This window comes from Spinacia oleracea, chromosome 6, assembly GCF_020520425.1.
Source record: "Spinacia oleracea cultivar Varoflay chromosome 6, BTI_SOV_V1, whole genome shotgun sequence".
NCBI classification, from domain to species: Eukaryota; Viridiplantae; Streptophyta; class Magnoliopsida; order Caryophyllales; family Amaranthaceae; genus Spinacia; species Spinacia oleracea.
Window position 1 is genome coordinate 117,925,427 of NC_079492.1, and position 24,877 is coordinate 117,950,303.

Below are 24,877 nucleotides of genomic sequence, written 5' to 3' on the forward strand. Positions count from 1 at the left end.
TGTGCTAGCTGAACCTTATGGCCTCTCTGGTGGGATCATAGTTATGTGGAACCCTGACTTCATCAATTTCCAGATGATTGGAAGGGATCTACACACTATTCATGGTATTGTGGAAGTAAACACTTCCCCCCCTTTTAATTTTTGCTCGTCTGCTGTGTATGCTAGTACTAAATATAAAAGTAGGTTAGAAACTTGGCATGACCTAGTAGATATGTCTAAACAGATAACAATTCCCTGGGTAGTAATGAGGGATTTTAATGAAGTTACTTGTCAATAAGAGAAATTGGGTGGAAATTTGATCGAACAACATAGGGCAGATAGATTTTCTGATGCCATGAATGAATGTGGGTTAGTTGATGTTGGCTGTGTGGGTAGCAGGTTTACCTGGTTTAATAAACAGAAAGATAAACCCATTTACCAAAGACTTGGTAGGGCATGGATAAATATGCACTGGCTTAATCTGTTTCCTAACTCTACTGTAACAACATTGCCTAGAGAAGTTTCTGACCATAACCCAATCAAACTGGTAACTGAAAAAATTGGTTTTCAAAATCATGCTCATCAAAATGTTTTCAAAATGGAACCATTATGGTATTCTGAACGAGGTTTCTCAACCATGGTGGATGTTAATCTAAATGCTGATAAATCTGACTTGGTCAATAAACTCAATAATATCTCCAAAACCATGTCTTCTTGGGTTAAGGATAATATTGGAAACATTTTCAAAAAAAGGAAAGTCTTATGTGCTAGAATCATGGGTATCCAAAGAGCACTAGAACACAGGCCAACCAATAAGCACCTCTTGGACCTAAATGAGGATCTATCTCTCTAATGAGCTAAGCCTCATTTATGAGCAAGAGGAGGCTTTCTAGATGGCTAGAGCTAGAACTAGTTGGATTGAGAGTGGGGACAAAAACACTAGTTTCTTCCATAAGTCTGTCATTATAAGAAGAAGAAGGAATAAAATCTCTAGCCTTAAGTCAGAAGTGGGTCTGGAAATCCAAGGAGAAGACCTAGTGCCTCACATTGTTAGTTACTTTTCAATACTTTTCACCTCTGAACAGACCATTTGTGAAAACCACCATTACTCTAATGAGATTAGTATTGACCATGCCACTAATATTGAAGAAATTGGGAGAGCTGTGTTTGAGTTAGGACCTCTTAAGGCTCCAGGTATAGGTGGGCTACATGCACACTTCTACCAACAACACTGGGGTGCACTGTGGAAAGACCTGTATAACTATGTGGATAATGTGTTTCAGACAAAGTCTTTCCCTCAGTCCATTAATGATACCACTATCTGCATCATACCTAAGACTGCCCTCCCAGAAACCATCAAACAGTTTAGACCCATAAGCCTGTGTAATGTCAGCTATAAAATTGTGTCTAAAATCTTAGTCAACAGGATCAGACCCCACTTAAAAGACCTCATCTCCCCAAATCAGAACAGTTTCCTCCCTGGAAGGGGTTGTGAAGTTAACTACATTGCAGCTTCTGAAATCTTACACTCTATGAAAACTAAAAAAGGGAAATTTGGGTGGTTTGCTCTTAAGATAGATCTTGAAAAGGCTTATGATAGACTGGAGTGGAACTTCATTAGGTTTTGTTTAGCAAGGAAAGGTTTTGATAGGAATTCCACAGATCTTATCCTTAACTGTATTGCCTCTCCTGCCACCTCTGTCATTGTGAATGGAAAGCCTTCCCCCTCCTTCAAAACCTCTAGAGGAATCAGACAAGGAGACCCAATATCCCCATATATTTTCATTATTTGTATGGAGTATTTAGCTATGATTAGTGAGGCTGCCTCTAAGGATAATTGGAAACCCTTCTATTTGAAGAGAAATGGCATCCCCATCACCCACTTAATGTTTGCAGATGACCTGCTCTTGTTTGGAGATACCTCTGCCAAAACTCTCAATGGTATGAAGGATGTTCTTAGGAATTTTTGGGATTGCTCTGGCCAAAAGATGAATAACTCTAAGAGCAAGATCTACTTTTCCAAACACACTCCCCAGAACCAGAAAGAACTTTTGTGTAATACACTAGAGGTCCAACCAAGCCCTGACTTAGGAACATATCTAGGCTTTCCCTTGACAGAAAAAAGGCCAACCAAGAACCAAACTCTAGACATTTGCAGAAAAATTAAAAACAAGTTAGCTTCCTGGAAGGCTAAATGTCTTAGCAAAGCTGGTAGATTAGTCCTTATAAAGTCCACCTTGACTGCCATAGCTAATTACTTCATGCAAGTTCTGTATTTACCTAAGAAAACCCTCCAGAACGTTGACCAGACTTGTGCAAATTTCCTATAGGATTCAGAACCTCAGAAAAAGAAAACTCATCTTGTAGCTTGGCTCAAAGCCTGTGGACCTTTAGAAGTAGGAGGTCTTAGTGTTAGATCTGCTGTGATGATGAATAAAATGCTAATGACCAAACTCTGCTGGAAATTCAACACAGGCAAAAACTTAGCCAGTAGCCTAGTTAAGGAAAAGTATGTTAACAATAGGCCTTATCCTGCCCCCTTCTCAAAAGTGTCCCATGTCTAGCAAAATGTTGGAAAGGGTGGGACATGTACAAGAATCTCACTGCTTGGTGTATAGGGGATGGAACTCATATAAACCTTTGGTTAGATAACTGGACAGGAAAAGGTTCCCTTAGATCTATAATACAAGGACCTCTAACCAGAGAAGAAGATGCCCACACTGTAAGTGACATTAGGAGGGATGGCCACTGGAACTTAAGCTGTATCTCTTTCATCCTCCCTACTGACCTAATCCAATGGATTCAGGCTATTCCCATCCCTCAATTTGGTGAGGATGCCCCTTTCTGCTCCCTTTCAAAAGGACTTCACTTTGACTCAAAAACAACATATAACACCATTTGGAACACACAGTTCCCTTACACACACTCAAATGAAAAGTGGAGTTGCATTTGGAAAGCTAGATGTCCCCCTAAACTGAAAGTATTCCTTTGGCTTATTCTTTGGGGAAGACTCCCAACTGCATCCCATTTATTCAGTAGACAGATTATCCCTAATGGAAATTACCAGTTTTGTCCAACTACCCAAGAAGATATGGCACATGTGTTCTTGCACTGCCCTAGAGCTACTGAATTTTGGAATAATATTGAGTTTAAACTTTAGTCATCTTCATTCTGATTTTGAAAAATGGTTCTTAAATAATCTAAATAATAATGATTTATCCCTGATTTTGAACACCACATACCAAACAGTGTTCACTTTTTGTCTTTGGAGAATATGGAATAGAAGAAATTTATGGATTTTCCAAAAAGAAAACAAAAGCATTGAACCTTGGTGTCACTAAACAATATGGTTAGCTAAAGAGCATGGAAATATAGAGAGTAAAGGAACACAATAGATTAAACCAGTGCATTTGGACTCCCCTAGTCCTTCAAACTACTCTGTTAAATGCGATGCATCTTTCTGTTCCTCCACTCTCCTTGCCTCCTATGCAGTAATTTGCAAGAATGAAGAACACACATTCATGGCTGGAACAGCTGGCACCTTCACCACAACATCAGCTGCTGCTGCAGAAACTCAATCCATCCTTATAGCTAGCTCCTCGATCATCAACAAGACATGGCAAAATGTTACTATATTCACAGATTGCAAATCAACAGTAGAACACTTAAACAATGACAACCCTCCTATTTCTTGGCTGTCTAACCTGTATGCTAAATGTAGGGAGTTGCAAAGAATCCACGGGAGCCTCTGGGTGAAATTCAGAAGAAGGGAGCACATCATGGAAGCGGATTACGTGGCAAAGAAGGCCAAGGACCGGATGAGTCTGTTGGATCAAGGCATTGAATTAGAACCCCCCCCTGTTTAGCTACTGATATCTCAACAAACAATGATACTAATTTTTTGAAAGCATGCTTGCTTCGAAGTAATTGGGCGATATGTGCCTGTATTTTGACCTCCACAAGGAGTGGAGTTAGCTGAACAAACTTATTATGTATGCGCACTCTTTAAGTAATTAAGTCACTCATTTTCACCAAAAAAAAAAAGAGTAATTGAGTTTTAGAGTTCTGAAAATTTTATTTTAACCGCCCAAATATTTTGGGCAACTTTTCATATACTGTAGCGTTATGTTCCGTTAACTTTGGACAGTTAACGTTCCGTTAACGCTTTTATCTTTCCATCCATTCAATGTTACTTTTTTACCCTTATTTTTGCTTAAAATAACAGCGCTGCTCCCAGATTAAGGCTCTTGGTTAATCGGGTGGATTGTTTAGGAATTATTCCGCTTTCTATATACCAGGAGTTTTAATAATAGTATAGATTAAAACTTTAAGAGCACATAATTAATTATTTAATCATTAAAATTTTAATGAGGTAAGATAAATTATGGTTCGATTAATGATTATATTTAGTAGTGATATATTCTTCAAAGTCTTCTTATATTGGGGAAACAATATATTATACATAAACTCAAGAAAAGTACGGAGTATGTATTTTCTTTCAACGAAATTGTCAAAACACGTGCACATAAATGTCTAAAAATGTCTGTGTTTTTTCATACAAGTGTTAAACGTTAAAAAAGAAAAAAAAAAGATTACAATCAGCATGGCAATATAGTAATAATAAACAAAGTAAAGGGGGTATAATGGGCAACAAAAATGACGCGAAACCTAAAAGGCCGCAACAAAAATGACATAAAACCTAAGAGGACTTGCGGCCTTTTTAGTATAAGAAGATTTTTTTTAAAAAAATTTTTTTTAATCACTTCAAATCTTTTGAATATATATGCTTACATAACCTGTATTTTTGTTAATATTCTTAACGTTGTATATAAATCTAATACAGTTTCAGTTTGCCACGTTATTAATTTATGTATCGGTTTATGTAGACTAAATCTGAATACTTTTTTTTTTTTGGTGTTAACATCCGTTCATCCTAAGAGTTAATCCGAATTCGACATGAGTTTTGGGTAAATAGGTTCCAGTCTATTTCCAAATGTTGAGTCCGATATCTATTTTTATCAATTAAATTAATTGACAACCAATTACCCATTTAAACCGGGTAATAAATGGTGTAGTAATTTGTAATGTAAACAAATATTTATTTTTATGGTAATTTCAGTGCACTACCAAATTGTTTCATTTTCTTCTTACATTTTCAATACCATCCATTACGTAGGGCGTGTTCAGTGGTTGCGTTTGAGGTAGTGGATAGCAGCTTCGGCTGAAGCAATTATAGTAGCTCCTACACCTATTTGACTTAGTCAAGACGCTATCAGTAAAATCTGTAAGTGATGTGGCCTAAAAGAACGCCACCTGGCTGTACCATGAAAGCCTAGAAAGAAGGCCCAAAGGCCCATCAGCAGGCACACTCAAATTGTCTCATAAACCCGCATGCACACACAGGGCCAAGACCCATCAGTAGGTCATGAGACCCACTTGCTCAGGAGGAGCCCATTCCGCTATTTCCCAAGAAAGCCCAAAACGCTTAAGAGGCCCACCAGGTCTAAATCAAGTCCCCGAAACTTAGCGGGACACGTGTCCTGATCTTGCAGAACATCCAATCATGCAGGACCAGTTCCCAAGAAACTCTAGCACTATAAATAGTGCAGATCCCTAGGTAAAAGGGGCAATCAAATCATTCTCACCTACCTTAAACCATTTTTTGCTCTGCCTTCTCTCTATAATTACTTCTCTCTCTAGCCTATACTTACTTAGGCATCGGAGGGAATATTCCTACGGGAATATTCTTGTTTTGCAGGTTTCCAGAAGTTCGTGCCAGGTCATACTTGATACCTCCGAGGAACGCTTGACACGTCATCACCGTAAAAGATCCCACAATATTTGGCGCCGTCTGTGGGGAGGTATAGTATCATGGCCGAACCACACTCTGACAGAGAGTATACTGGTGAGGAAGAAGAGAGACGGCCTCTCGAGAGGAGTCAACGTCATATAGAAGAAGCCAATCGAATCGCAAATGCAGGAAGCACACCACGTCGGGTGCAGGAAGCTGAGGTGGTCGTAGAGGAAGAACCAATTGTGGAAGCGTCTCCGCCGGGTGGCCACCTAAGCCCCAGCGTCCGAGATGTCGTGCTGGATGAGAATTTGGACTTGCCAGTCTCGGTGGGGTCGCTGCGCGAGATCTTAGCAGGATTCCAACAGCAAATGAATCAAACCTTTCGACAGCAGATGAGCACCACATTACAAGATGAAATTCGGAAAAACATGCTAATCTACAGCACTGAGAGGACGGCTCCACAGAGGCCCCTCAACCTGGGCGTCAATCGGATAAACAGAATGCCACTTAGATCCAATGTATGGAGAGCTGGAGAAAGCTCCCGTCCGCAGGCTAGCCATGGAATCAGCCCTGTGCCTGAGTGCTCGGGGATTGACCGCGGCCTCCCAACTTCTCTACTTCGAAGGGACCAAGTCATACGACCACGATCTAGGGAAAACCCACCAGCCGTCTTACAGTCCGCCTCGAGGCGTCAAGAATATTATGAAGCTGAATCTGAACTATCGGACACTGGGTCCACCCCTGTGATGGAAGATCCGTCATTTTACCCCTCTACTCGAGGACAGACCCAGATAACGCCCAACAGGGTAAGCCTGCGTCCCCGCCTGCTCTCCTGCCGCCGTGAACCAACTTACCACATTCAGCAAGGGTTTAATAATCTGACGCTAAGGCACATGAGTACTCCCTTCTCCGAGGATATCATGAACGCCCCGAAAGAGCCCAAGGTAAAAACTCCTACCATTGAAGCCTACACTAGTAGAAAAAATCCCTGTTGCAGCGTACATGGATAAATACCCTGCAACAAGGAATCGGTCAAACCATTTAAAAGGTTGTTGCAGCGTACAATTATAATGTTCGCTGCGATACCTGTTTTTGCAGGGGGCTTTTTCGTGTTCGCTGCGATAGCCTATTACGTGTTGCAGCGTACATGTATTTGTTCGGTGCAACAGGTCTGGATAAATTTTTTGTTTGATTATAATTCATTAACACCAAGCCAGTCGCGTTTCACTTTGAAAAATTTTAGCAAGCTTTCACCTTCTTCCTCCCTTCTTCGATCTTCAATGGGATGCCAAAGAAAAATTTCGATCTTCGATCTTCTTCGATGGACTACCAGTAATCTTGTCCCGCTCCTCAGCTCTCTTCTTTATTCACCTTCCCCCTTCTTCTTCCCCTCTGTGTTTTGGAACCTGGTCCGACTACCAGCCTGCCGTAATTTTTGCAGACCTAGCTTGCCGGGATTTTACAAGCAGACCTAGCACGACGGCGCCGTTCCCTTCTCTTGTCAAGATTTTTAGAATTACGTTTAGGAAATTAGGGTTTGTGAATTTGAATTTGGGGATTTTGGAGTTAGGGCTTTTCGTATTGGCGGCAGAGCACCACTCGGAACCACTCCACAGCAGCGGCATGAGTGACTGACGACAGCCCGCAGTGGTGGTCGACGGAGCAAGCTAGGTCTATTACAGGTACGCCTTTCACGTTGATTAGATGTTATTTACTCTGCAGCTCTATTGTTGACTTGGTGATGAGGGACTATATTAAAATTGATTGCATTTACTAAATAAGTAATACACCGTCTGATTTAAAGTAGCACAGCCTAATTAGAAGTTTTCTTAAATTTCTCATAGCTTGTACGTTTCAGAGTGTAGGGTATACTAATTAAGTAATTGTTGGTCAGTTTTTAGATTCCTAAACCTTTCATTTAACTTTGAGAATCATTTGAGTAATACAATTGTTTGTGCAAATTGCATTTCAATATGATTTAAAGCAATGTAAAAACTATCATGGGTCCTATGCCTGATGTTTCGTATCTGTGTTAAGTTGAAAACTAGCGGTATATGATTGATACCCAGTGTTGGATGCCTTTAAGGAAAGACTTATGTTAAGAAGTGAAGCGAGCTCTAGACGAGGAGCTCTCATTCCTCTTTAATGTTGTTTTCCTAAAGAGGACTTATCAAGTTGTACTGTGCTGAGTGCAAAACAATATTTTCCTATTTCTAATCTTTCCTGGTCTAAAAGTATATCAGCAGGATTAGACATTAGAATAGCATGTATCTAATGTCAATGAAAAATGAAATCTATGTGGACTGTTTAGTTTAATCCTATCTCCATAGCTGCTTGAATATCTCTAGCAAGGACTTACTCCACCCACTTTGCAGCGATTACATCCTCAATTCGAAAACAAAAGCAAAATTAGTATTTAGCTGTTCTTGTCGTTAAAGATAAATTTGAGGATATGCTAGTATTCGGAGATAGATCAATCTCATACACATAAATAGTAAAATTGTTAGAGTTTGTGTTTTTAGTGTTTTTTTTACAAAACGTTTTGTTGTTAGTTTTCAATATTAACATGATTAGTATGCGTTTATGTACATTATACAAACTACATTATGTAAAAGAACGGAAAATTGGCAAATGGGCTGTGTGTGATTGAGTTATTCCATTTCCTATATGTGGTCTTAGATTTCACGCATGTGAGATTGATCAATCTTGGATATTAACATAGACTTTCACTGGAAATAATAGTCATATAAACTAATTGGGGTGTTTAGAAAAATCTGTCAATTTTTCTTAAGATGGTTTTGGTTTATGAATGATTTCCTGTAACACATTCCCCGTTTTGATTCTGAGCATGAAGCAAAGTGGTTGTGCGTCAAAGAGACCAGCTATAGTTTTCCTCCACAGCACGCACAAGTGCAAAGAATGGTTACGGCCTTTGCTTGAGGTGGCTATGACTATTAAATGGTGTATTTTACTTGAATTAATCTTGCATTGTTGAGCGCAAGCGTTTTGACTGTTCTCATATATTCCAGGCATACGCCTCACGCGGATATATTGTTGTTGCTATTGATTCACGTTATCATGGTGAACGCACATATAGTCTAACTATATATTCCCCCCCCCCCCTCCATGTTGCATTGCACATTGAGTACCACCACAATATGTTGACATCACACCAGAAAGGGAACCCAAAGGAAGTAATTGTTGGATGGTATGCTCTAACTCAACTCCTGTATTATCTCGGATCCTTCCATTAGGTTGTCATGTCATGTCATATATCTGAAGTAGGGTGGCTATCTATCTGAATATTGCTACATTGTACAGTTTCTAGTTTGCACACAGTGTAAAAGCTGCTTCTGCTGTTAAAGCATCCGATTACGCATATGCTTTTTATGTGGTTTTGACTGTTGGATGGATTTGGAGGATAAGCCTTGCACTTTAATTACTTTGCTGGATAGATTTGGAGGATATGCTTCTTAATCCTTTTGCGTTGGAACTTATACAATCTAAATATATCTTGTTACTTCATGAGTTCTGGTAAATTTTGAATCATAAAAACCTTCAAATTTTGGAATAAATAGTGCTGCCAAGGTCGTGATATTCACAAGCTGGTACATAGCTAATACACGCTTTCCTACCAATTTACTTTGATCTTGGTGTCTCATCTCCCCAATTTTTGTGCTGCAGGTATTCAACCGGATTTGGTGTTACGAGAGGTTCTGCTTTGATCCATGAATTCTACTCTAGAGAGGTTGCAAATCCTTTCCATGTACCAGTGGACACTACATTCAGAAATGGAGAGGCAACCATAAAAGCCTTTGTCTCTGTTAATTTATCTCTTGGAGACCAGTCACTTGCTGCTCAATTTCAGAAAATTCCTGCAGAACTTCGAATGTCAGAAGCAGAGAGGGTTGAATGTAGGCACTTAACCCTAGTTCTCTTGATTAATTAACCCTGCTACATTTGAAAAATACTCCAGTAGTCTTGTGGGTCCTATATTTTAAGCTCTCAATTGCTTCTTGCAGGTTAGATTGTTGCATCTACATGGGTCTTATCAACTTGATCAACTCATCATGTGTGAGGTAGGACTTTGGTCTGTTGCTCTTCTCTAATATCAGGCCCACTGATCTTATTAATGTTCTCTTATGCTGCTGTAGTGCTTTCCTCAGTTAATTCTTTGGCTCAATGTCTCTATAGTCTTCCTTAATTGTGTTCACTCGATTCAAACTCTTTTTTTTTTACTATTGTTGTTATGGCAATAGCTATTATTTGAGATTCATGGCTTGCTGGAAGGACTGATTCATATGATTAGTTTTAAGTTTCCAAGACTCAATCCAGTCTATTTATGCACATTTGAGACTTGTTTGGTCGTTATAGGTCATATTTAGGCTAAAATAAGGCATTTTCGCTCCCAACTTTGAAATAAAGAACCTAAGGACTCATTTTAAGCATTTTACATGATTAATATGATTAGTTTTAGTTAAAATACTCATTCCAATCTATCTTTGCACTTTTAAGGCTCATTAGGCCGTTATAGGTCATATTTAGGCTAAAATGACATTTTCGCTCCCAACTTTGAACTAATGAACCTAAAAACTCATTTAAAACTTTAATAAATGATTCATATCATTAGTTTTAACTTTCCAAGACTTAATCCAATCTATTTATGCACATTCGAGACTTCTTTGGCCGTTATAGGTCATATTTAGGCTAAAATGACATTTTCGCTCCCAACTTTGAACTAACGAAATTAACAACTCATTTCTAACTTATTAAATGATTCAAATGAATATTTTTAACTTTTCAAGACTCAATCCGATCTATTTATGCACATTTGAGACTTGTTTGGTCGTTATAGGTCGTATTTAGGCTAAAATATGGCATTTTCGCTCCAAACTTTGAACTAAAGAACCTAAGGACTCATTTTAAGCATTTTACATGATTAATATGATTAGTTTTAAGGTTAAAATACTCATTCCAATATGTCTTTGCACTTTTAAGGCTCATTAGGCCGTTATAGGTCATATTTAGGCTAAAATGACATTTTCGCTCCCAACTTTGAACTAACGAACCTAAACACTCATTTCAAACTTTAATACATGACATTCTTGGTGTTGGGGTCTGTTTATTAGAAAAGAGTAATATGCATAGTTTTAACTTTCTTAAACTAATATGCATAGTTTTAATATGCATAGGTTTAACTTTCTTAAACTAATTCAAATCTATTTATGCACATTTAAGGCTCATTAGATCGCTATTAGGTCATATTTAGAGCTTAAATGACATTTACGCTCCCAACTTTGAACTAAAGAACCTAAGGACTCATTTTATTCTTATTACATGATTAATATACATAGTATTAACTTTCTAAAACACATTCCAAACTATTTATGCACATTTAAGGCTCATTGGATCGTTATAGGTCATATTTAGAGCTAAAATGACATTTACGCTCCCAACTTTGAACTAAAAAACCTAAGGACTCATTTGATTCTTATTAAATGATTAATATGCATATTTTTAACTTTCTAAAACTCATTCCAATCTATGTATGCACATTTAAGGCTCATTGGGTCGTTATTGGTCATATTTAGAGCTAGAATGACATTTCCGCTCCCAACTTTGAACTAAAGAACCTAAGGACTCATTTGATTCTTATAAAATGATTAATATGCATTATTTAACTTTATAAAAATCATTCTAATCTGTGTATGTACATTTAAGGATCATTGGGTCGTTATAGGTCATATTTAGAGCAAAAATGATATTTACGCTCCCAACTTTGAACTAAAGAACCTATGGACTCATTTTATTCTTATTACATGATTAATATGCATAGTTTGAACTTTATTAAACTCATTCCAATATATTTATGCACATTTAAGGGTCATTGGATCGTTATAGGCCATATTTAGGCTAAAATGACATTTTCCTTACTCTTGACTCGTATTCTAGACTATTAGGACATTGTCAATAGTTGCTTGAATGTTAAAATGTTATATTTAATTTGCATTTAATCTGATGCTTGATTGAAATTTTTGTTTTTGTAAAGGTCTATACTCTCAGGAATGCGCCTTATGCTAGTGAGGAAATTGATGTGGTTCGTGAGCAATGGGCTAGTTTTTTACCAGCAAATATTTATTATTGGCCTGAGCGCGCTTGATCGAGTTGGTTTAGAAGTTATAGAACAATCTTTTATATTAAAATGTATGCGTACGTTGAAATTGGAACATATATTTAAATGTACGTGCACTTTGGTTTCATGTATACAAAACAACAATTATTGTTTTTATATTTGTTATACAGGTTGCGATATTCTATTATTGTTGTGACAGGTTTCTATATTTGGTGCAAGGCACTCTAGGTATCCCTAAACAAAATTAAAATTTTCCCGCCAAAAGTGCTTTATTGCAGCGTACATATATATGTGTACGCTGCAACAAGGGTGTAAAATTTGGCAAAATTTCAGACTTGTTGCAGCGTACAAATAAATGTACCCTGCAAAAAGTGTAGTTTTTTGCAGCGTACACGACTATGTACGCTGCAACAAGTCGAAAATTTTGCCAATTTTTTGACACTTGTTGCAGCGTACATATATATGTACGCTGCAAAAAACCACTTTTTGCAGCGAACATTGTACGCTGCAACAAGTTCAGACTTGTTGCAGGGCCCCCAGTTGCAGCATACAATGTACGCTGCAACAGGGGTCTAAAAGCCCGCTGCAAAAAGGGTTTTTTCTACTAGTGCTATGACGGTACCACCGATCCCGATATGCACTTAGTTGCATACCGCCATCATATGAATGTTCAAGGAACCAACGAAGCCACTTGGTGCAAATATTTCCCGGCCACTCTCAAAGGAGTAGCGTCTAAGTGGTTTGAGCGATTGCCCCCAGGGTCAATTGCCTCTTTCAACGAACTGCAAACTCTGTTCTCCACTAGGTTCATGGCACACAAGGAAGAAAGGAAAACAAGTATGCACTTGGGACGAATTCAACAGGGGAAAGATGAATCACTAAGAAGCTATGTGAAACGTTTCAACCTAGAGGCCAGACAGATCCCAGATTTGCCTGACGACGTCTCCTTCGATAATTTTATCAGGGGATTGAAGAAGGGATCCTTTAAGTTTGACCTAGTCAAGAAAATTTTGCGGACTATGGCCGAAGATTTGGACGAGGCCGAAGCATTTATCCATGCAACAGAAATATGCAGCTTGTCAAAAGATGGAAGGACTGGAGAAGCAACAGATTCCTCAGGGAAGAAAGACAAAATAGACCGAAAAGCCCCACGAGTAAATGGTACTTGGGCACTCTCAAAAGAGCATGATACCAATTCTCCTGGACACAAGAGAGAACGTCCACAAGAAAGGGAATACTTCGAGTATAACACAGATCTCCTCACGATACTGAAAGACGTCGGAACCAGGTTTGACCTTGAACGACCTTTCCCCATGAAGTCTCCTGCTGAGAGTCGAGACCCTAAGTTGTATTGCCACTTCCATGAAGACATAGGGTATGAAACCAAGAACTGTAGAATCTTGAAGAGAGCTCTAGACGGCCTAGCCTCTAAAGGACACCTCAAGAACTACTTACAGAGGAATGCTCACGGCTCTGGAAAAAACCAGTACAAAAAGAACAAGTCACTTGTCTCACCTACAGAGGGAAATCACAGCGAAGGAGGGTTTGTAGCCGTCATATCTGGGGGACCAGCCGCTGGAGGACCCACCATGAGGGGGCAGAAAGATTATGCTCGCCGCCTGGGGCAGGTAATGCTGTCAGGAAAGTCACCTCTTGACCCATTCCCAAGGATCGAGGTATGTGAGTCGGATGGTGGACGAATAGCCACTCCGCATGATGATCCTCTTGTGGTCGAGTTCAAAATATCCAATATGAGGGTGAAGCGCATCCTAATAGACACGGGGAGCTCGTCAGACATAATGAGCGCGGAATGCCTCAACCGCCTAGCACATGACCCCAAAACTATGGATAGAATACACTATCCCATCATTGGTTTTGGAGGAAGCATTATACATCCTGTAGGCGTCATCACTTTGCCGGTTCGAATTGGGGATAGAAAAAATGGACGAAAGATGGAAGTGAACTTCCTAATTGTTAAGGACTTGACAGCATACAACGTCATCTTGGGACGACCCACCCTGAACAAGATTAAAGCAGTAGTCGTTACTCATCTGATGCTTTTGAAGTTTGTATGTGATGATGGGGCAATAGGAACCATACATGGAGACCAACAACAAGCAAGAGACTGTTACCTCACCACCCTCAACCCGTCAGCGTGGAGCGTGGAAGAAAGATTCGACCGAAGCCAGAAGCAAAAGAAAGCATGAAGAAGAACTTCCAGCCGCCAATGAGAGTAAACCAGCCAAAGCTGAACCAGTCAAGATAGAGAAAAGTGGATGAAAATAGAATGTCATTAGGATAACTCATGTAACTTAAGCCTACAAAAAGGCCTAACTATCGTACTAGAGCCTACAAAACGGCCTAATTATCGTACTAGAGCCTACGAAACGGCCTGTAAATGCCCGCCTACAGAGCGGTGAATTTAGTTTTGCTACTTAGTAAATTAATGAATGTTTTCTTATCTGACGAATACAAGGCTCAATAAATCCCCTTAAGACGCTAAGAGGTGGAGAAATCCACAAAAAACAAACGGTGACGTCACTATTTACCAAATGAATGACGACCCTAAAAGTACCATGTACTAACAAAAACGCAAAAGTAAGACTCAACAAGAGCAGACACTCAATATGACGCCTCCTCCTTGGAAGGCGTCCCAAAAAGACTAATCGGTTGACGGCCTGAGAAGTGGCCTAGATTAGCGCCTCAAATTAGGCTGATCACCTAAAACACTGGGGTACCCGTCCATCAAATGGACCAAAAAGAAAGTTCCTAAGAAATCAGTAATAAACTGAAATGGAATAAAAAACAAGTGCACAGGAGGCACAAAATATTCATACATGCGCACAAGGTGCAAACAAACCAAAAAAATGAATGCCAAAAGGCACCAAAGTTAATACAAGCGCCCACGGCGCCATCCAAACTAATTAAACAAAGGCCACCTAGGGATGAGGGGCGGTGGAGCTCTCGTCCTGAACGTCTTGGCCTTCGGGGGAATTCACTTCTTCCTTCTCCACATCCTCATCTTCCCCCTCGCTAAAAAACTCAGGGGGATCCAGGCCAAGGCGTCTAGCTGTCGAGACGGCCATCTGGTAGGAGATACGACGTTTAAACCAGGAGAAGTCCTTCCCGTCCATAGACTGATCCCACGGCCGCCGAGAAATCTCCAAAATAGATTCTTCGCCAGACTTGAAAGAGCTAGCGGCCTCTCTGCGCACGGCCTCAATCTCGTCTTGGGTAGCCTTAAGCTGACCTTCCAAGGCGTCCACTTTGGAAGAGAAATTGGTCACCCGCTCCGAGACGGAGGAATACTCCTTTCTCAGCACGACCAACCTCTCCTCATGCTCCAGCAATTTCTTTTCATAGTTCTAGCATCCTCCTCAGCCTTCTTCAGAGCGTCTGTCTCGGACTTAATCTTCTTGTCCGTGTCCACATTGATCAATCTGGCTGTCCTCTCAGCATACTTCACATGATTCTCATCTGGTCCTTATGCTTGAGCATCTCTTTATGCATATCAAATCGGTAGTGCCTACTCTCGGCATAACGGATGAAGAGCTGCCGAGACCAAAATAGATTTAAAAAATATATATATATATATATATATAAATAAAAATAAAATAAAGTATCTCACATCAAGTACGAGGGACTTAATAGACCCAAAGTACCCCAGGTCAATCCCGGGAAGCGACCTCACATATTCCTCAGGAATGGCAGCATAGACGTCCGAAAGGATCTTATCCTTTTCCTCTGAGCTGAAACCGCCTGACGGGGGGATGTTCGCCACTTCAGTACGTCGCATCCGTTTGAACATATCAACTGCATCAATGTCAAAACATCAAATACCATAAAACAATACCAAGTTGTCATGACAACCTAAAGGTACAGAGACACTAACCACTTGACGGAGCCGGAGGAGGCATGGGAGCATCACCAGCAGGAGAATCTTCGGCCTCCTTGCCCTTACCCTTACTCTCCCTAGACGAAGTAGTAGCTCCAGCAGCATCAGCCTGGTCGGCCGCTACCTCGTCAACGGCCGCCCTGGCCGCGGAATCTCCTTCGGTGCCCACCTGGGGAGAGGCTTCCCTGTGCTCAGGAAGAGGAGTGGAGGCCTGAGAGAAGGGAACTTCTCCCCCAGTCAGAGGAGCAGACGGTTTCACCAGCGACGGCTTCGTTGCAGCGTTGGTGGTACTCAGCTTCTTGAAAAAGGGCCGTTTAGGCTTGGGAGCCACCGTCGAAGGCGCAGGACGCTTCTTCGTAGCTGACGAAGTGGGCTCCTGAAAAATGCAACAAGTAAGCAACCAAGCCTAGACCTTGGAAGAATACAGAAGCATATTAAACGTAAACAAGAGCATACCTTGGCAACATCACCAGAGGCACCCTCGTCGGACTTTTTGGAGGAGTCCTTTTTCTTGGCTTCCACGGCCTTAAGAATGTCCTCAGCGTACACCTCGGACAACCAAGTAGGTACATCCACTAAAACCTTGTCTTCAGGGGATAAACGATCCATGGCAGAATCTACACAAAACCGAGAGAGTTAGTAGAAGAAAAAAAGCAAGGCTTTGATAAAAGTCTATGAGAAACTACCTCTACTCAAATAGGGGCAGAGACCGACGGCCGCGAGGAAAACTATGTTGGTGAACTGACCCACATGGGGAAGCCAAGCATTTGGCACCCATGCATGACTCTTTGAAGACAGCCGATACATCTCGGCCTGAAATAAGGGCTTTATGAGCCTCCAATCTCTTGACAAAAGGCGGGGGATGGCGTCACCCCTAGACAAATAGCGGGGACGCTGGTTCCACCTAGAAAGACGCCTCGAAAGGGAGAGGTCCTCCATTCGAATAACAGACCACTTCTTCCTCCACCAAACCCAGCTAGAGGTCTTACCAACTACCGTCTTATATCCCCGACGGCTATAGAGGGTGAACCATCCCTGGGGAGAGCGAGAGGAAGGGGAAATATCTACAAGTCTGAGGAAAGCAGGAAAAGAAGGAGTGATGCCGCTCAAAGCACACTTGGCAAGAAACCCAAAGACATTTGCCCAAGAGTTTGGGGTCAGCTGAGCAAGGCCAATATCATATCCCTCCAAGACGTCCATCACAAAAGGATGCAAAGGAATCCTAAGACCCAATCTAAAAGGAGCCGTGTAGACAGCGACTTCTCCCAGAGAGAGTTGGTCTACAGAATTATGGGTCTAGGGTTCCTAAAACTAAAGCCTTGAGGCAGAAGTAAAAAACGCTCAAAGTCACGTCCCTGCTCCCTCGGATACCTCAGCCATTTCTGAAGGAAATAATGCCCTTGGTCCAAGTATGCATATAATGTTAAGTCTAATAAATGCGGTTCAGTATTAATTGACAAGTTAATAAATTCAGTGAGATCAAGTGAGCTGAATGCCTAGCTAGAGGCCGCTTCAGTTCAAGTGGAATTAATGATATTAATCCACAGCTTACTCTTGACTGAACCCGTAGGGTCACACAAATAGTACGTAAACGGATCAAGTATTTAATGGCATTAAGTACTCCATCTATGGATATTCAGAATCGACGGATCTTGGTTTCAGTGGGAGCTGAGATTGTCAAAGGCAAGCAAATGAATACTCCGGAAACGATGATATTGCTGGAAACGGAAATATGGATCGTATAGGAAATATAAATATTATCCAAGTCGTAGATGTTGCCGGAAACGGAAACATGGTACGTATCGGAAAATATCATTGGAAATGGAAATATTGCCGGAATCGGAAATATTGCTGGAAACAGAAATATTGTCAGAATCGGAAATATTATCGAAATCGGAAAATAATTCCGGAAACGGGAATATTAAATATTTGTTCGAAACGGAAATTAATTCCGGAATCGGAAATATTAAATATTGTTTGTATCGGAAATAAATTCCGGAATAGAGAATTTAATCGGAAGCGCGTCGTACGAATTAGCATCGGACGAGACTTGCTAGACGAAGGCCCAGCGCGAAGCCAGGCCTACGCCCAACAAGCCCAAGTGCCCAAACACACGCTGCCAAGCCACGCCAGGCCCAGCGCAAGGCCAGGCCCAACAATGGCCTTGGCGCGCGCGCCGGGCTGCGACGAGTGGGCTGCGAGCAGCGCCAGCTCGTGTGGGCCACAAGGCCTGCGCGGGTTTGTGCGATGCTCGTGCTCGTGCAAAGTTTGTGTTTCAATACAAATCCTAAAGCTAATGGAATTTGTTCTATGATTAAATCCTAATCCTAATAAAGATAGAATTTGTTTAATAGAGTTTTAATAAGATTCTAATTAAATAAATTAGTATCCTAATAGGATTCCAAGTCCTTTTCCATAACTCTATAAATAGGTGCCTAGGGTCACATATTTACATCGAGAATTGAAGTATTCAAAGGTAAGATTTTCAAGCAAAAATCAGCCACAAACACTTGCCCTATTTAGCCGAAATTTATAGTACCTTAAGGGCCCTCTTATCTCTTCCTTCTACGAGCTCATGTTATGGAAGAAGGAGAAGAAGGAACCGAGAATAAGGTATTAGGAACAACAGGTTTTATTATGGGACAGCTCATAATGTTCATATCGATCTATTATACGCCTCTGCATCTAGCATTGGGTAGACCTCATACAATAACTGTCCTAGCTCTACCCTATCTTTTGTTTCATTTCTTCTGGAACAATCACAAACACTTTTTTGATTATGGATCCACTAGCAGAAATTCAATGCGTAATCTCAGCATTAATGTGTATTCCTGAATAATCTCATTTTTCAATTATTCAACTATTTCATTTTACCAAGTTCAATGTTAGCCAGATTAGTGAACATTTATATGTTTCGATGCAACAACAAGATGTTATTTGTAACAAGTAGTTTTGTTGGTTGGTTAATTGGTCACATTTTATTCATGAAATGGGTTGGATTGGTATTAGTCTGGATACAGCAAAATAATTCTATTAGATCTAATAAGTACCTTGTGTCAGAATTGAGAAATTCTATGGCTCGAATCTTTAGTATTCTCTTCTTTATTACCTGTGTCTACTATTTAGGCAGAATTCCGTCACCTATTTTTACTAACAAACTGAAACAAATGCTAGAAACGAACGAAATTGAGGAAGAAACAAATTTAGAAATAGAAAAAACTTCCGAAACGAAGGAGACTAAACAGGAAGAAGAGGGATTCACCGAAGAAGATCCTTCTCCTTCCCTTTTTTCGGAAGAAAAGGAGGATCCGGACAAAATCGATGAAACGGAAAAGATCCGAGTGAATGGAAAGGACAAAACAAAGGATGAATTCCACTTAAAAGAAGCATGCTATAAAAATAGCCCAACTTCTTATTATGGGAATCAAGATATTTCGAAGTTAGAAATACTTAAAAAAGAAAAGAAAATCCTATTTTGGTTTCAAAAACCCCTTATTTTTCTTCTTTTCGACTATAAACGTTGGAATCGTCCAATGCGATATATAAAAAACAATCGGTTTGAAAATGCGGTAAGAAATGAAATGTCACAATATTTTTTTTATACATGTCAAAATGATGGAAAACAAAGAATTTCTTTTACATATCCACCTAGTTTATCAATTTTCTGGGAAATGATACAAAGAAAGATTTCTTTGGCTACAACAGAAAAATTCTTATATGATGATGAACTATACAATTATTGGATTTATACGAATGAATAAAAAAAAACAGCTTAAGCAATGAATTTGCTAATAGAATTACAGTTCTAGACAAAGGACTTTTTTATATAGATGTACTTGATAAAAAAAACTAGATTATGTAAAAGTAAAAATGAATATTTACAAAAAGACCATGATCCTTTATTAAATGGATCCTATCGTGGTATAATAAAAAAAACTCTTTTACCTTTTATAAATAATGATGAAACTACAGTAAAAAAATTCTTAAGGCGGATCCGGACGTGCTGTGGACTATCTACAGAGGGACGACACTTGGAGTCCTAAAGACTTGTTCTTGTTCGGTTCGGGCGCAGCTAGGGAGGGCACGCTACAAAATGTATGCATCTGAATTATGCTAAATGATTATGTGTAAATAATATGTTTCCTGGCTTTATGGTTTTTCCGCATGATTTATGTTTATTCATATGTATCATAACCTAACAGTGGTATCACGAGCCTCTTATTAATTTCATAATCTAAATTGCATGAACATGGTTAAATTTTACAAATTTGCAAGGAATTAAAGGGGTGATTAGTTTTTGTAATTAATTGCAAATTGCGTTTATTTAATTATATGTACACAGTTTTTCGGCAGAATATTCGTTACTCAACCAAATCGAGTGATTTTTGTGTCAATTTCGCATGTAAAAGGCATTCTAAAAATTTGACAAAAAGAGCCTTTTTTGGCCGAACCCAGAATTCCCAAATTCAAAGCCTAACTATGACTTTTCGGAGGTTTAAGTTTTTCGAACGCAAAAGTTTGTAAATTTAAGATATTAAATTAAGTATTTGCGATTCTTGTTGATAAATCTTGAGTTTTTGATTGACCTACAGTATATGTTTAACAATTATGAATGCCTAGACTTGTTAATTATACAACCTAATTTGTAATTATGATTAATTTGTTGAAATTCGAATAATTTAGAATTGATTTGTTTTTCATAATTAATTAATTATTTAATTAGGTATCCATGATTAAAATCCACCATAAAGATTGTTAATTTATGTTAAATTTTAAATTTTTATGACCTAGATCTGAATCCATGTTAATCGGAAATTAATTGAATAATAAATTTTCGATTTTTCGCCCTAAAATTATGAAATTAATATGATTTATTAATTTGTCGTTAATTTTAAATTAAAAATTTTAATTTTTTTTTTGAAAACGCCCATAAAAGTTGCACACACAAAGCAATGGAAGCTACGTGTTACCCTTAAAGCGGTGTTGTATAGTGCGGGCACGCGACGACGAGCAAGGGAGCTCGTCGCCCGTGCGGTACGAAGGCAGCGAGCAACCTAGCGCATGGCGCGCGCACGAGGCAAGGGAGCCTGTGCGTGTGTGCTGTGTGCTATGGGCGATGGCGTGGCACATGGAGAGGCGCGCGCGCGAGGCCTGAGATGGGTCGCTCAGCGATCGTTGTTCAGCGCACCAACATGCGATGCCTCGAGGGCTTGCTTGCGCGCGAGCGAGCGAGCGCTCCTACCGTAGCTGCTGCGATGCATGCGGGCAAGCAGGCTGCGCGCAAGCGTGGCTTGGCTTGCTGCGTTTGCGCATGGCTGCTGCTGCGATGTGCCATGGGCCAGCGATTGGTCGTGCGCATGATGGGGCTTGGGCGCAAGCCCAAGTGCTCGTCGTGTTACGACTGAATCGTTTTTGAATTTTAATTTGAGATTTTCAGTTCGGAAATAACTTTAATTAATTTTAAAATTAATAATTTAAATTTTTTTCTCGGATTTTAATTTTGAATATTATAATTATTATAAATTTTTTTTTTTACTAATTATTTTACTAAAATTAAACCTTGAATTAATTTAAATTCATTTAATTCAACTGAAAAATAAATTAAATAAAATGGATTCAATTATAAATTTATATGAGCTTTAAATTTTAATTAAATTTGTATGTTTCCAGTTAGACTAGAGATACATTTTTATGTTTAAAATTAGTAAAGCATATGAATTTATTGGTTTAAGTGGGAGCAATTTTAGTCATAAACTCTTGATTAGGTCTACAAATCCTTTAAGGTTAAACAACTTGATTAGAATTAATAAGGACTGAATAATTGGTAGATTATTGGTGCCCTTGATTAATTGCTGCAAATATTTATGTGATGCATACAATGTGTTTTTACTAACCAATTATGTGGGCCATTCATGATAATGAATGGGTGAATGGTACATATTGTATATGTACTATTTTGCAGGTTATGAAGTGACTAGTATGGCCCAAATAGGATAGAAAATATGGTCTGCGTACCATTAATTTGAATGTAATTGGTCTAATGCACCAAATTTGTTTTTCAATTCAAATATGGTCTGCGTACCATCAAATAGTTGTAATTAGTTTAATTATAGTTGATCCTGTTTGAAGAAAATGGAGCCTCCCACGGTGAAATTCAAGACGGAGTTTCCAATCCATTTTCAAGACGGACTTTGAAGTTGAAGCTTCAAGATGAAGTCGGGCCACACTAGATCACATTTATCTTATGCATGCTTTAAGTTATTTATTGCTTTTAAATATGTCTTAAATATGCATGAGATTGAAGCTTTGATTATGTTGCATGATTAAGGATTTTAGTTCACTTAAAATCTAACCAACATAGTAAGAGCCTTAAGTTCCAAACTTAAAAATTGAGTTAAAAGGTGCCATGCCAAAATAACACTTACTTGGATAACCTTTACATCAATCAAGTAATAGATTACGCTCAGCGAGGTATTACTTATTGATCCTAAAGGGGTAAGGTACACAAATAATTGTGAGTACATGTTAGTTTTGGTGAAACTCAACGATATAAGTAAGGAATCCTTTTATGTCGTGGCAAATTCGATAGGATTACCTAATAAGTTCTTAGACGTACCTATCAACCAAGAGTAGTTTCTAGACTATTAGCAAAAGACTTTTGCTTACCTAAAATATTTTAGAATTGAGTCTAAATACATAGTGTGCTTAATTCTTCAATGATTTAAGGATCTTGGAATCATTTTATTCACACTTGCCGGAACAATAAATTCGAATAAAATGCTAATAACTTGTTTAAATTGCATGAATGCTTTAATTTTCAAGTTATTACTCATGATAAATGTTTAGACTTGCCTGCTTCAATGTATGTTTTAATTATTGTTTATAATTAAATATCTTGCACTGCAGTAAACCCTTTTAGAAAGGTAACAGTAAATTTCCTCGATTGGTAGTGAATCCAAGAACGATTCACGGAAATGAGAGAAAATGAGCAATTTAAAATGTACGTTTCTTATATCGACTTTTATGGTTGTTTTCGAGTATCAAAGTCGAATGGCAAACCGATTGGTGCTTGTGAATTCAAAATACAATGTAGTTTTGAGATCATAAAGCATTGAGTTTAAACGCTAAGCTTTACCAATGGTTAACAACCTTATATCTTTGTCCATTTAATTCTCGAATGAGTCTAATCCCTAGACATTCGAATAGATCGATGCTTAGAGAACTTTAGAAGCTTCTGGTAAGATCATCTAGTTGAAACAAAACATTCAACATAAATTAAATGATAAGAACTTTCTTTGGAATGACATTGGACATGTCTAACAAAGTATAAAAGTCAACACTAGAGAATTCAATTCTTAAGACTATAAGAAAGGGTACAAGAAATAGGAAAACAAGGAACAAATTAAAGGAATTTACGATTTCGTTTCTACCTATAAGTTTATGTTTAAAGAGAAGTAACCTAACAATCAAACTTCCTTGGTATCATATACCGCTTGAGGTTCTTACTTCGGTAATAACTCAAACAATGGAATCTAGGATACACTAATGACCTACAAGTGGGAAATGAAGCATGGCAATGCTACATTAGTTGTAGGGTCATCTAGTTTGTTTTAAGTCCTTTCAAAGGCTGGAACTTAATGGCTATTTTGTTCCATAATCAGCATACCTAAATTTCTGTTTTCAAACACAGAAAGACTCACATTCAAGAAAAACCAAAACAATGTTTGTTTGTTTATTTGAATGAAATGGTCAATTACGGATTGAGTCAATATGCTTGATTAAAACAAACAACTCTTTAACAATAAGAACTTTACTAGGTTCAAATCAACCCCTTGATTTGAGTTCCACTAATCTTTGGCATTGTTGCTTAGACCATATCAACAAGTTAACATTCATAAGCTCTATTTCGATTGACTTTGAAAGTTGATTGATTTCAAGATCAATTCAAGACAAGCTAGTCTTACTTGTTGAAAGTAACAAAAGATATGAACTATTTTTAGAACACCTAGACAATAGAGTTCAAAGCTAAAGACAGATTTTATGACTTTATTATTTCACCTAAATTTGAGTGAATATTGGTTTATTTACTCAATGTGATATAAGTTTGAATCTGTTTGGCTAGTTCAAAGATTCAGAAGTATAAAATCCACTTGGCAAGAAATCATAAAGATCTAGGTTAGATCATGTTGATGATTACTTAAGACCAAGAATGATCATCAAAGATTGTGTGTTGTAATTTTACGATCTAGCTCCATAAGATATTACATATCTAAGTTGGAATGATCGAAGTCAATTAGTACTTGATTCGATCAATGATGAATCATAAAGACTTTTCCTATAATTTCTAAAACAAAATGCTAAGCTACCACAAAACTAAACCAAATTCGTCAAAGCTATTGAAAAGTAATTTCAGAATATCTTTTCATAATTATATATCTAAAGAGTTTCTAAACTCAGTGGGAGCTTAGTGTTTGTTATTCAACAAACTAAGGCCCAAGTATAGATATATGTTTCATTGTGATTTATTCAAATGAGACACAAGGGTATTGTTTCTACCACGAATGTTGAGAACATTATGTTTGTTTGCTCGAAATGATGTCCTTTTGGAGATTCGTTTCCAAAATGACAAGTGGGAGAAAATAGACCTCGAAAGTCTTCGAGGAGAACAACAAACATAAACGGACATTCCGGAGGCTTTTCGAAGTTCTTTAGAAAATACGAACACGTATTCTATAAGGACTTTAGAAATGGCTTTTAAAGAATAGACATATCTTAGAAGACTTTACAAGTGCTTCAAGGAGAACAGAATATTCAAAGGACTTTCAAGTGGCTGTTGATATTCTATTCTTTGATCCATGTTCTATACCCAAGTAGGCATAGAGTTCAAGTCACTGAAACTATGAGATTCTTCTATTAGATAGTGAAGAATCATGGAGTTTCAGGTCACTGAAGCTATGCGATTCTTCTATTAGATAGTGAAGAAACCTACAACTTGTAGTCAAACTATTATCATGTTGATTAATGAGTTTGTGACTTGTAAGAAAGGTATGACGAAACCCAGATTCCCTAAAATGGT

The 24,877-nt window shown here is 38.6% G+C and overlaps 2 protein-coding genes across 2 annotated transcripts; both read left to right on the forward strand.

Annotated features, from left to right (window-relative positions):
• The first annotated feature begins 8,908 nt into the window (after positions 1-8,908).
• Positions 8,909-11,871, forward strand: LOC130462375 (eukaryotic translation initiation factor 3 subunit F-like). Its single transcript, XM_056830509.1, has 4 exons — positions 8,909-8,981; positions 9,458-9,687; positions 9,796-9,852; positions 11,823-11,871. The coding sequence occupies exons 1-3, from the start codon at positions 8,932-8,934 to the stop codon at positions 9,798-9,800; spliced, it is 285 nt and encodes a 94-aa protein (XP_056686487.1). The 5' UTR covers positions 8,909-8,931; the 3' UTR covers positions 9,801-9,852; positions 11,823-11,871.
• Positions 11,872-12,541: 670 nt separating this feature from the next.
• On the forward strand, positions 12,542-14,113 carry LOC130463526 (uncharacterized). Its single transcript, XM_056832681.1, has 2 exons — positions 12,542-13,449; positions 13,576-14,113. The coding sequence occupies exons 1-2, from the start codon at positions 12,542-12,544 to the stop codon at positions 14,111-14,113; spliced, it is 1,446 nt and encodes a 481-aa protein (XP_056688659.1).
• Positions 14,114-24,877: the final 10,764 nt, after the last annotated feature.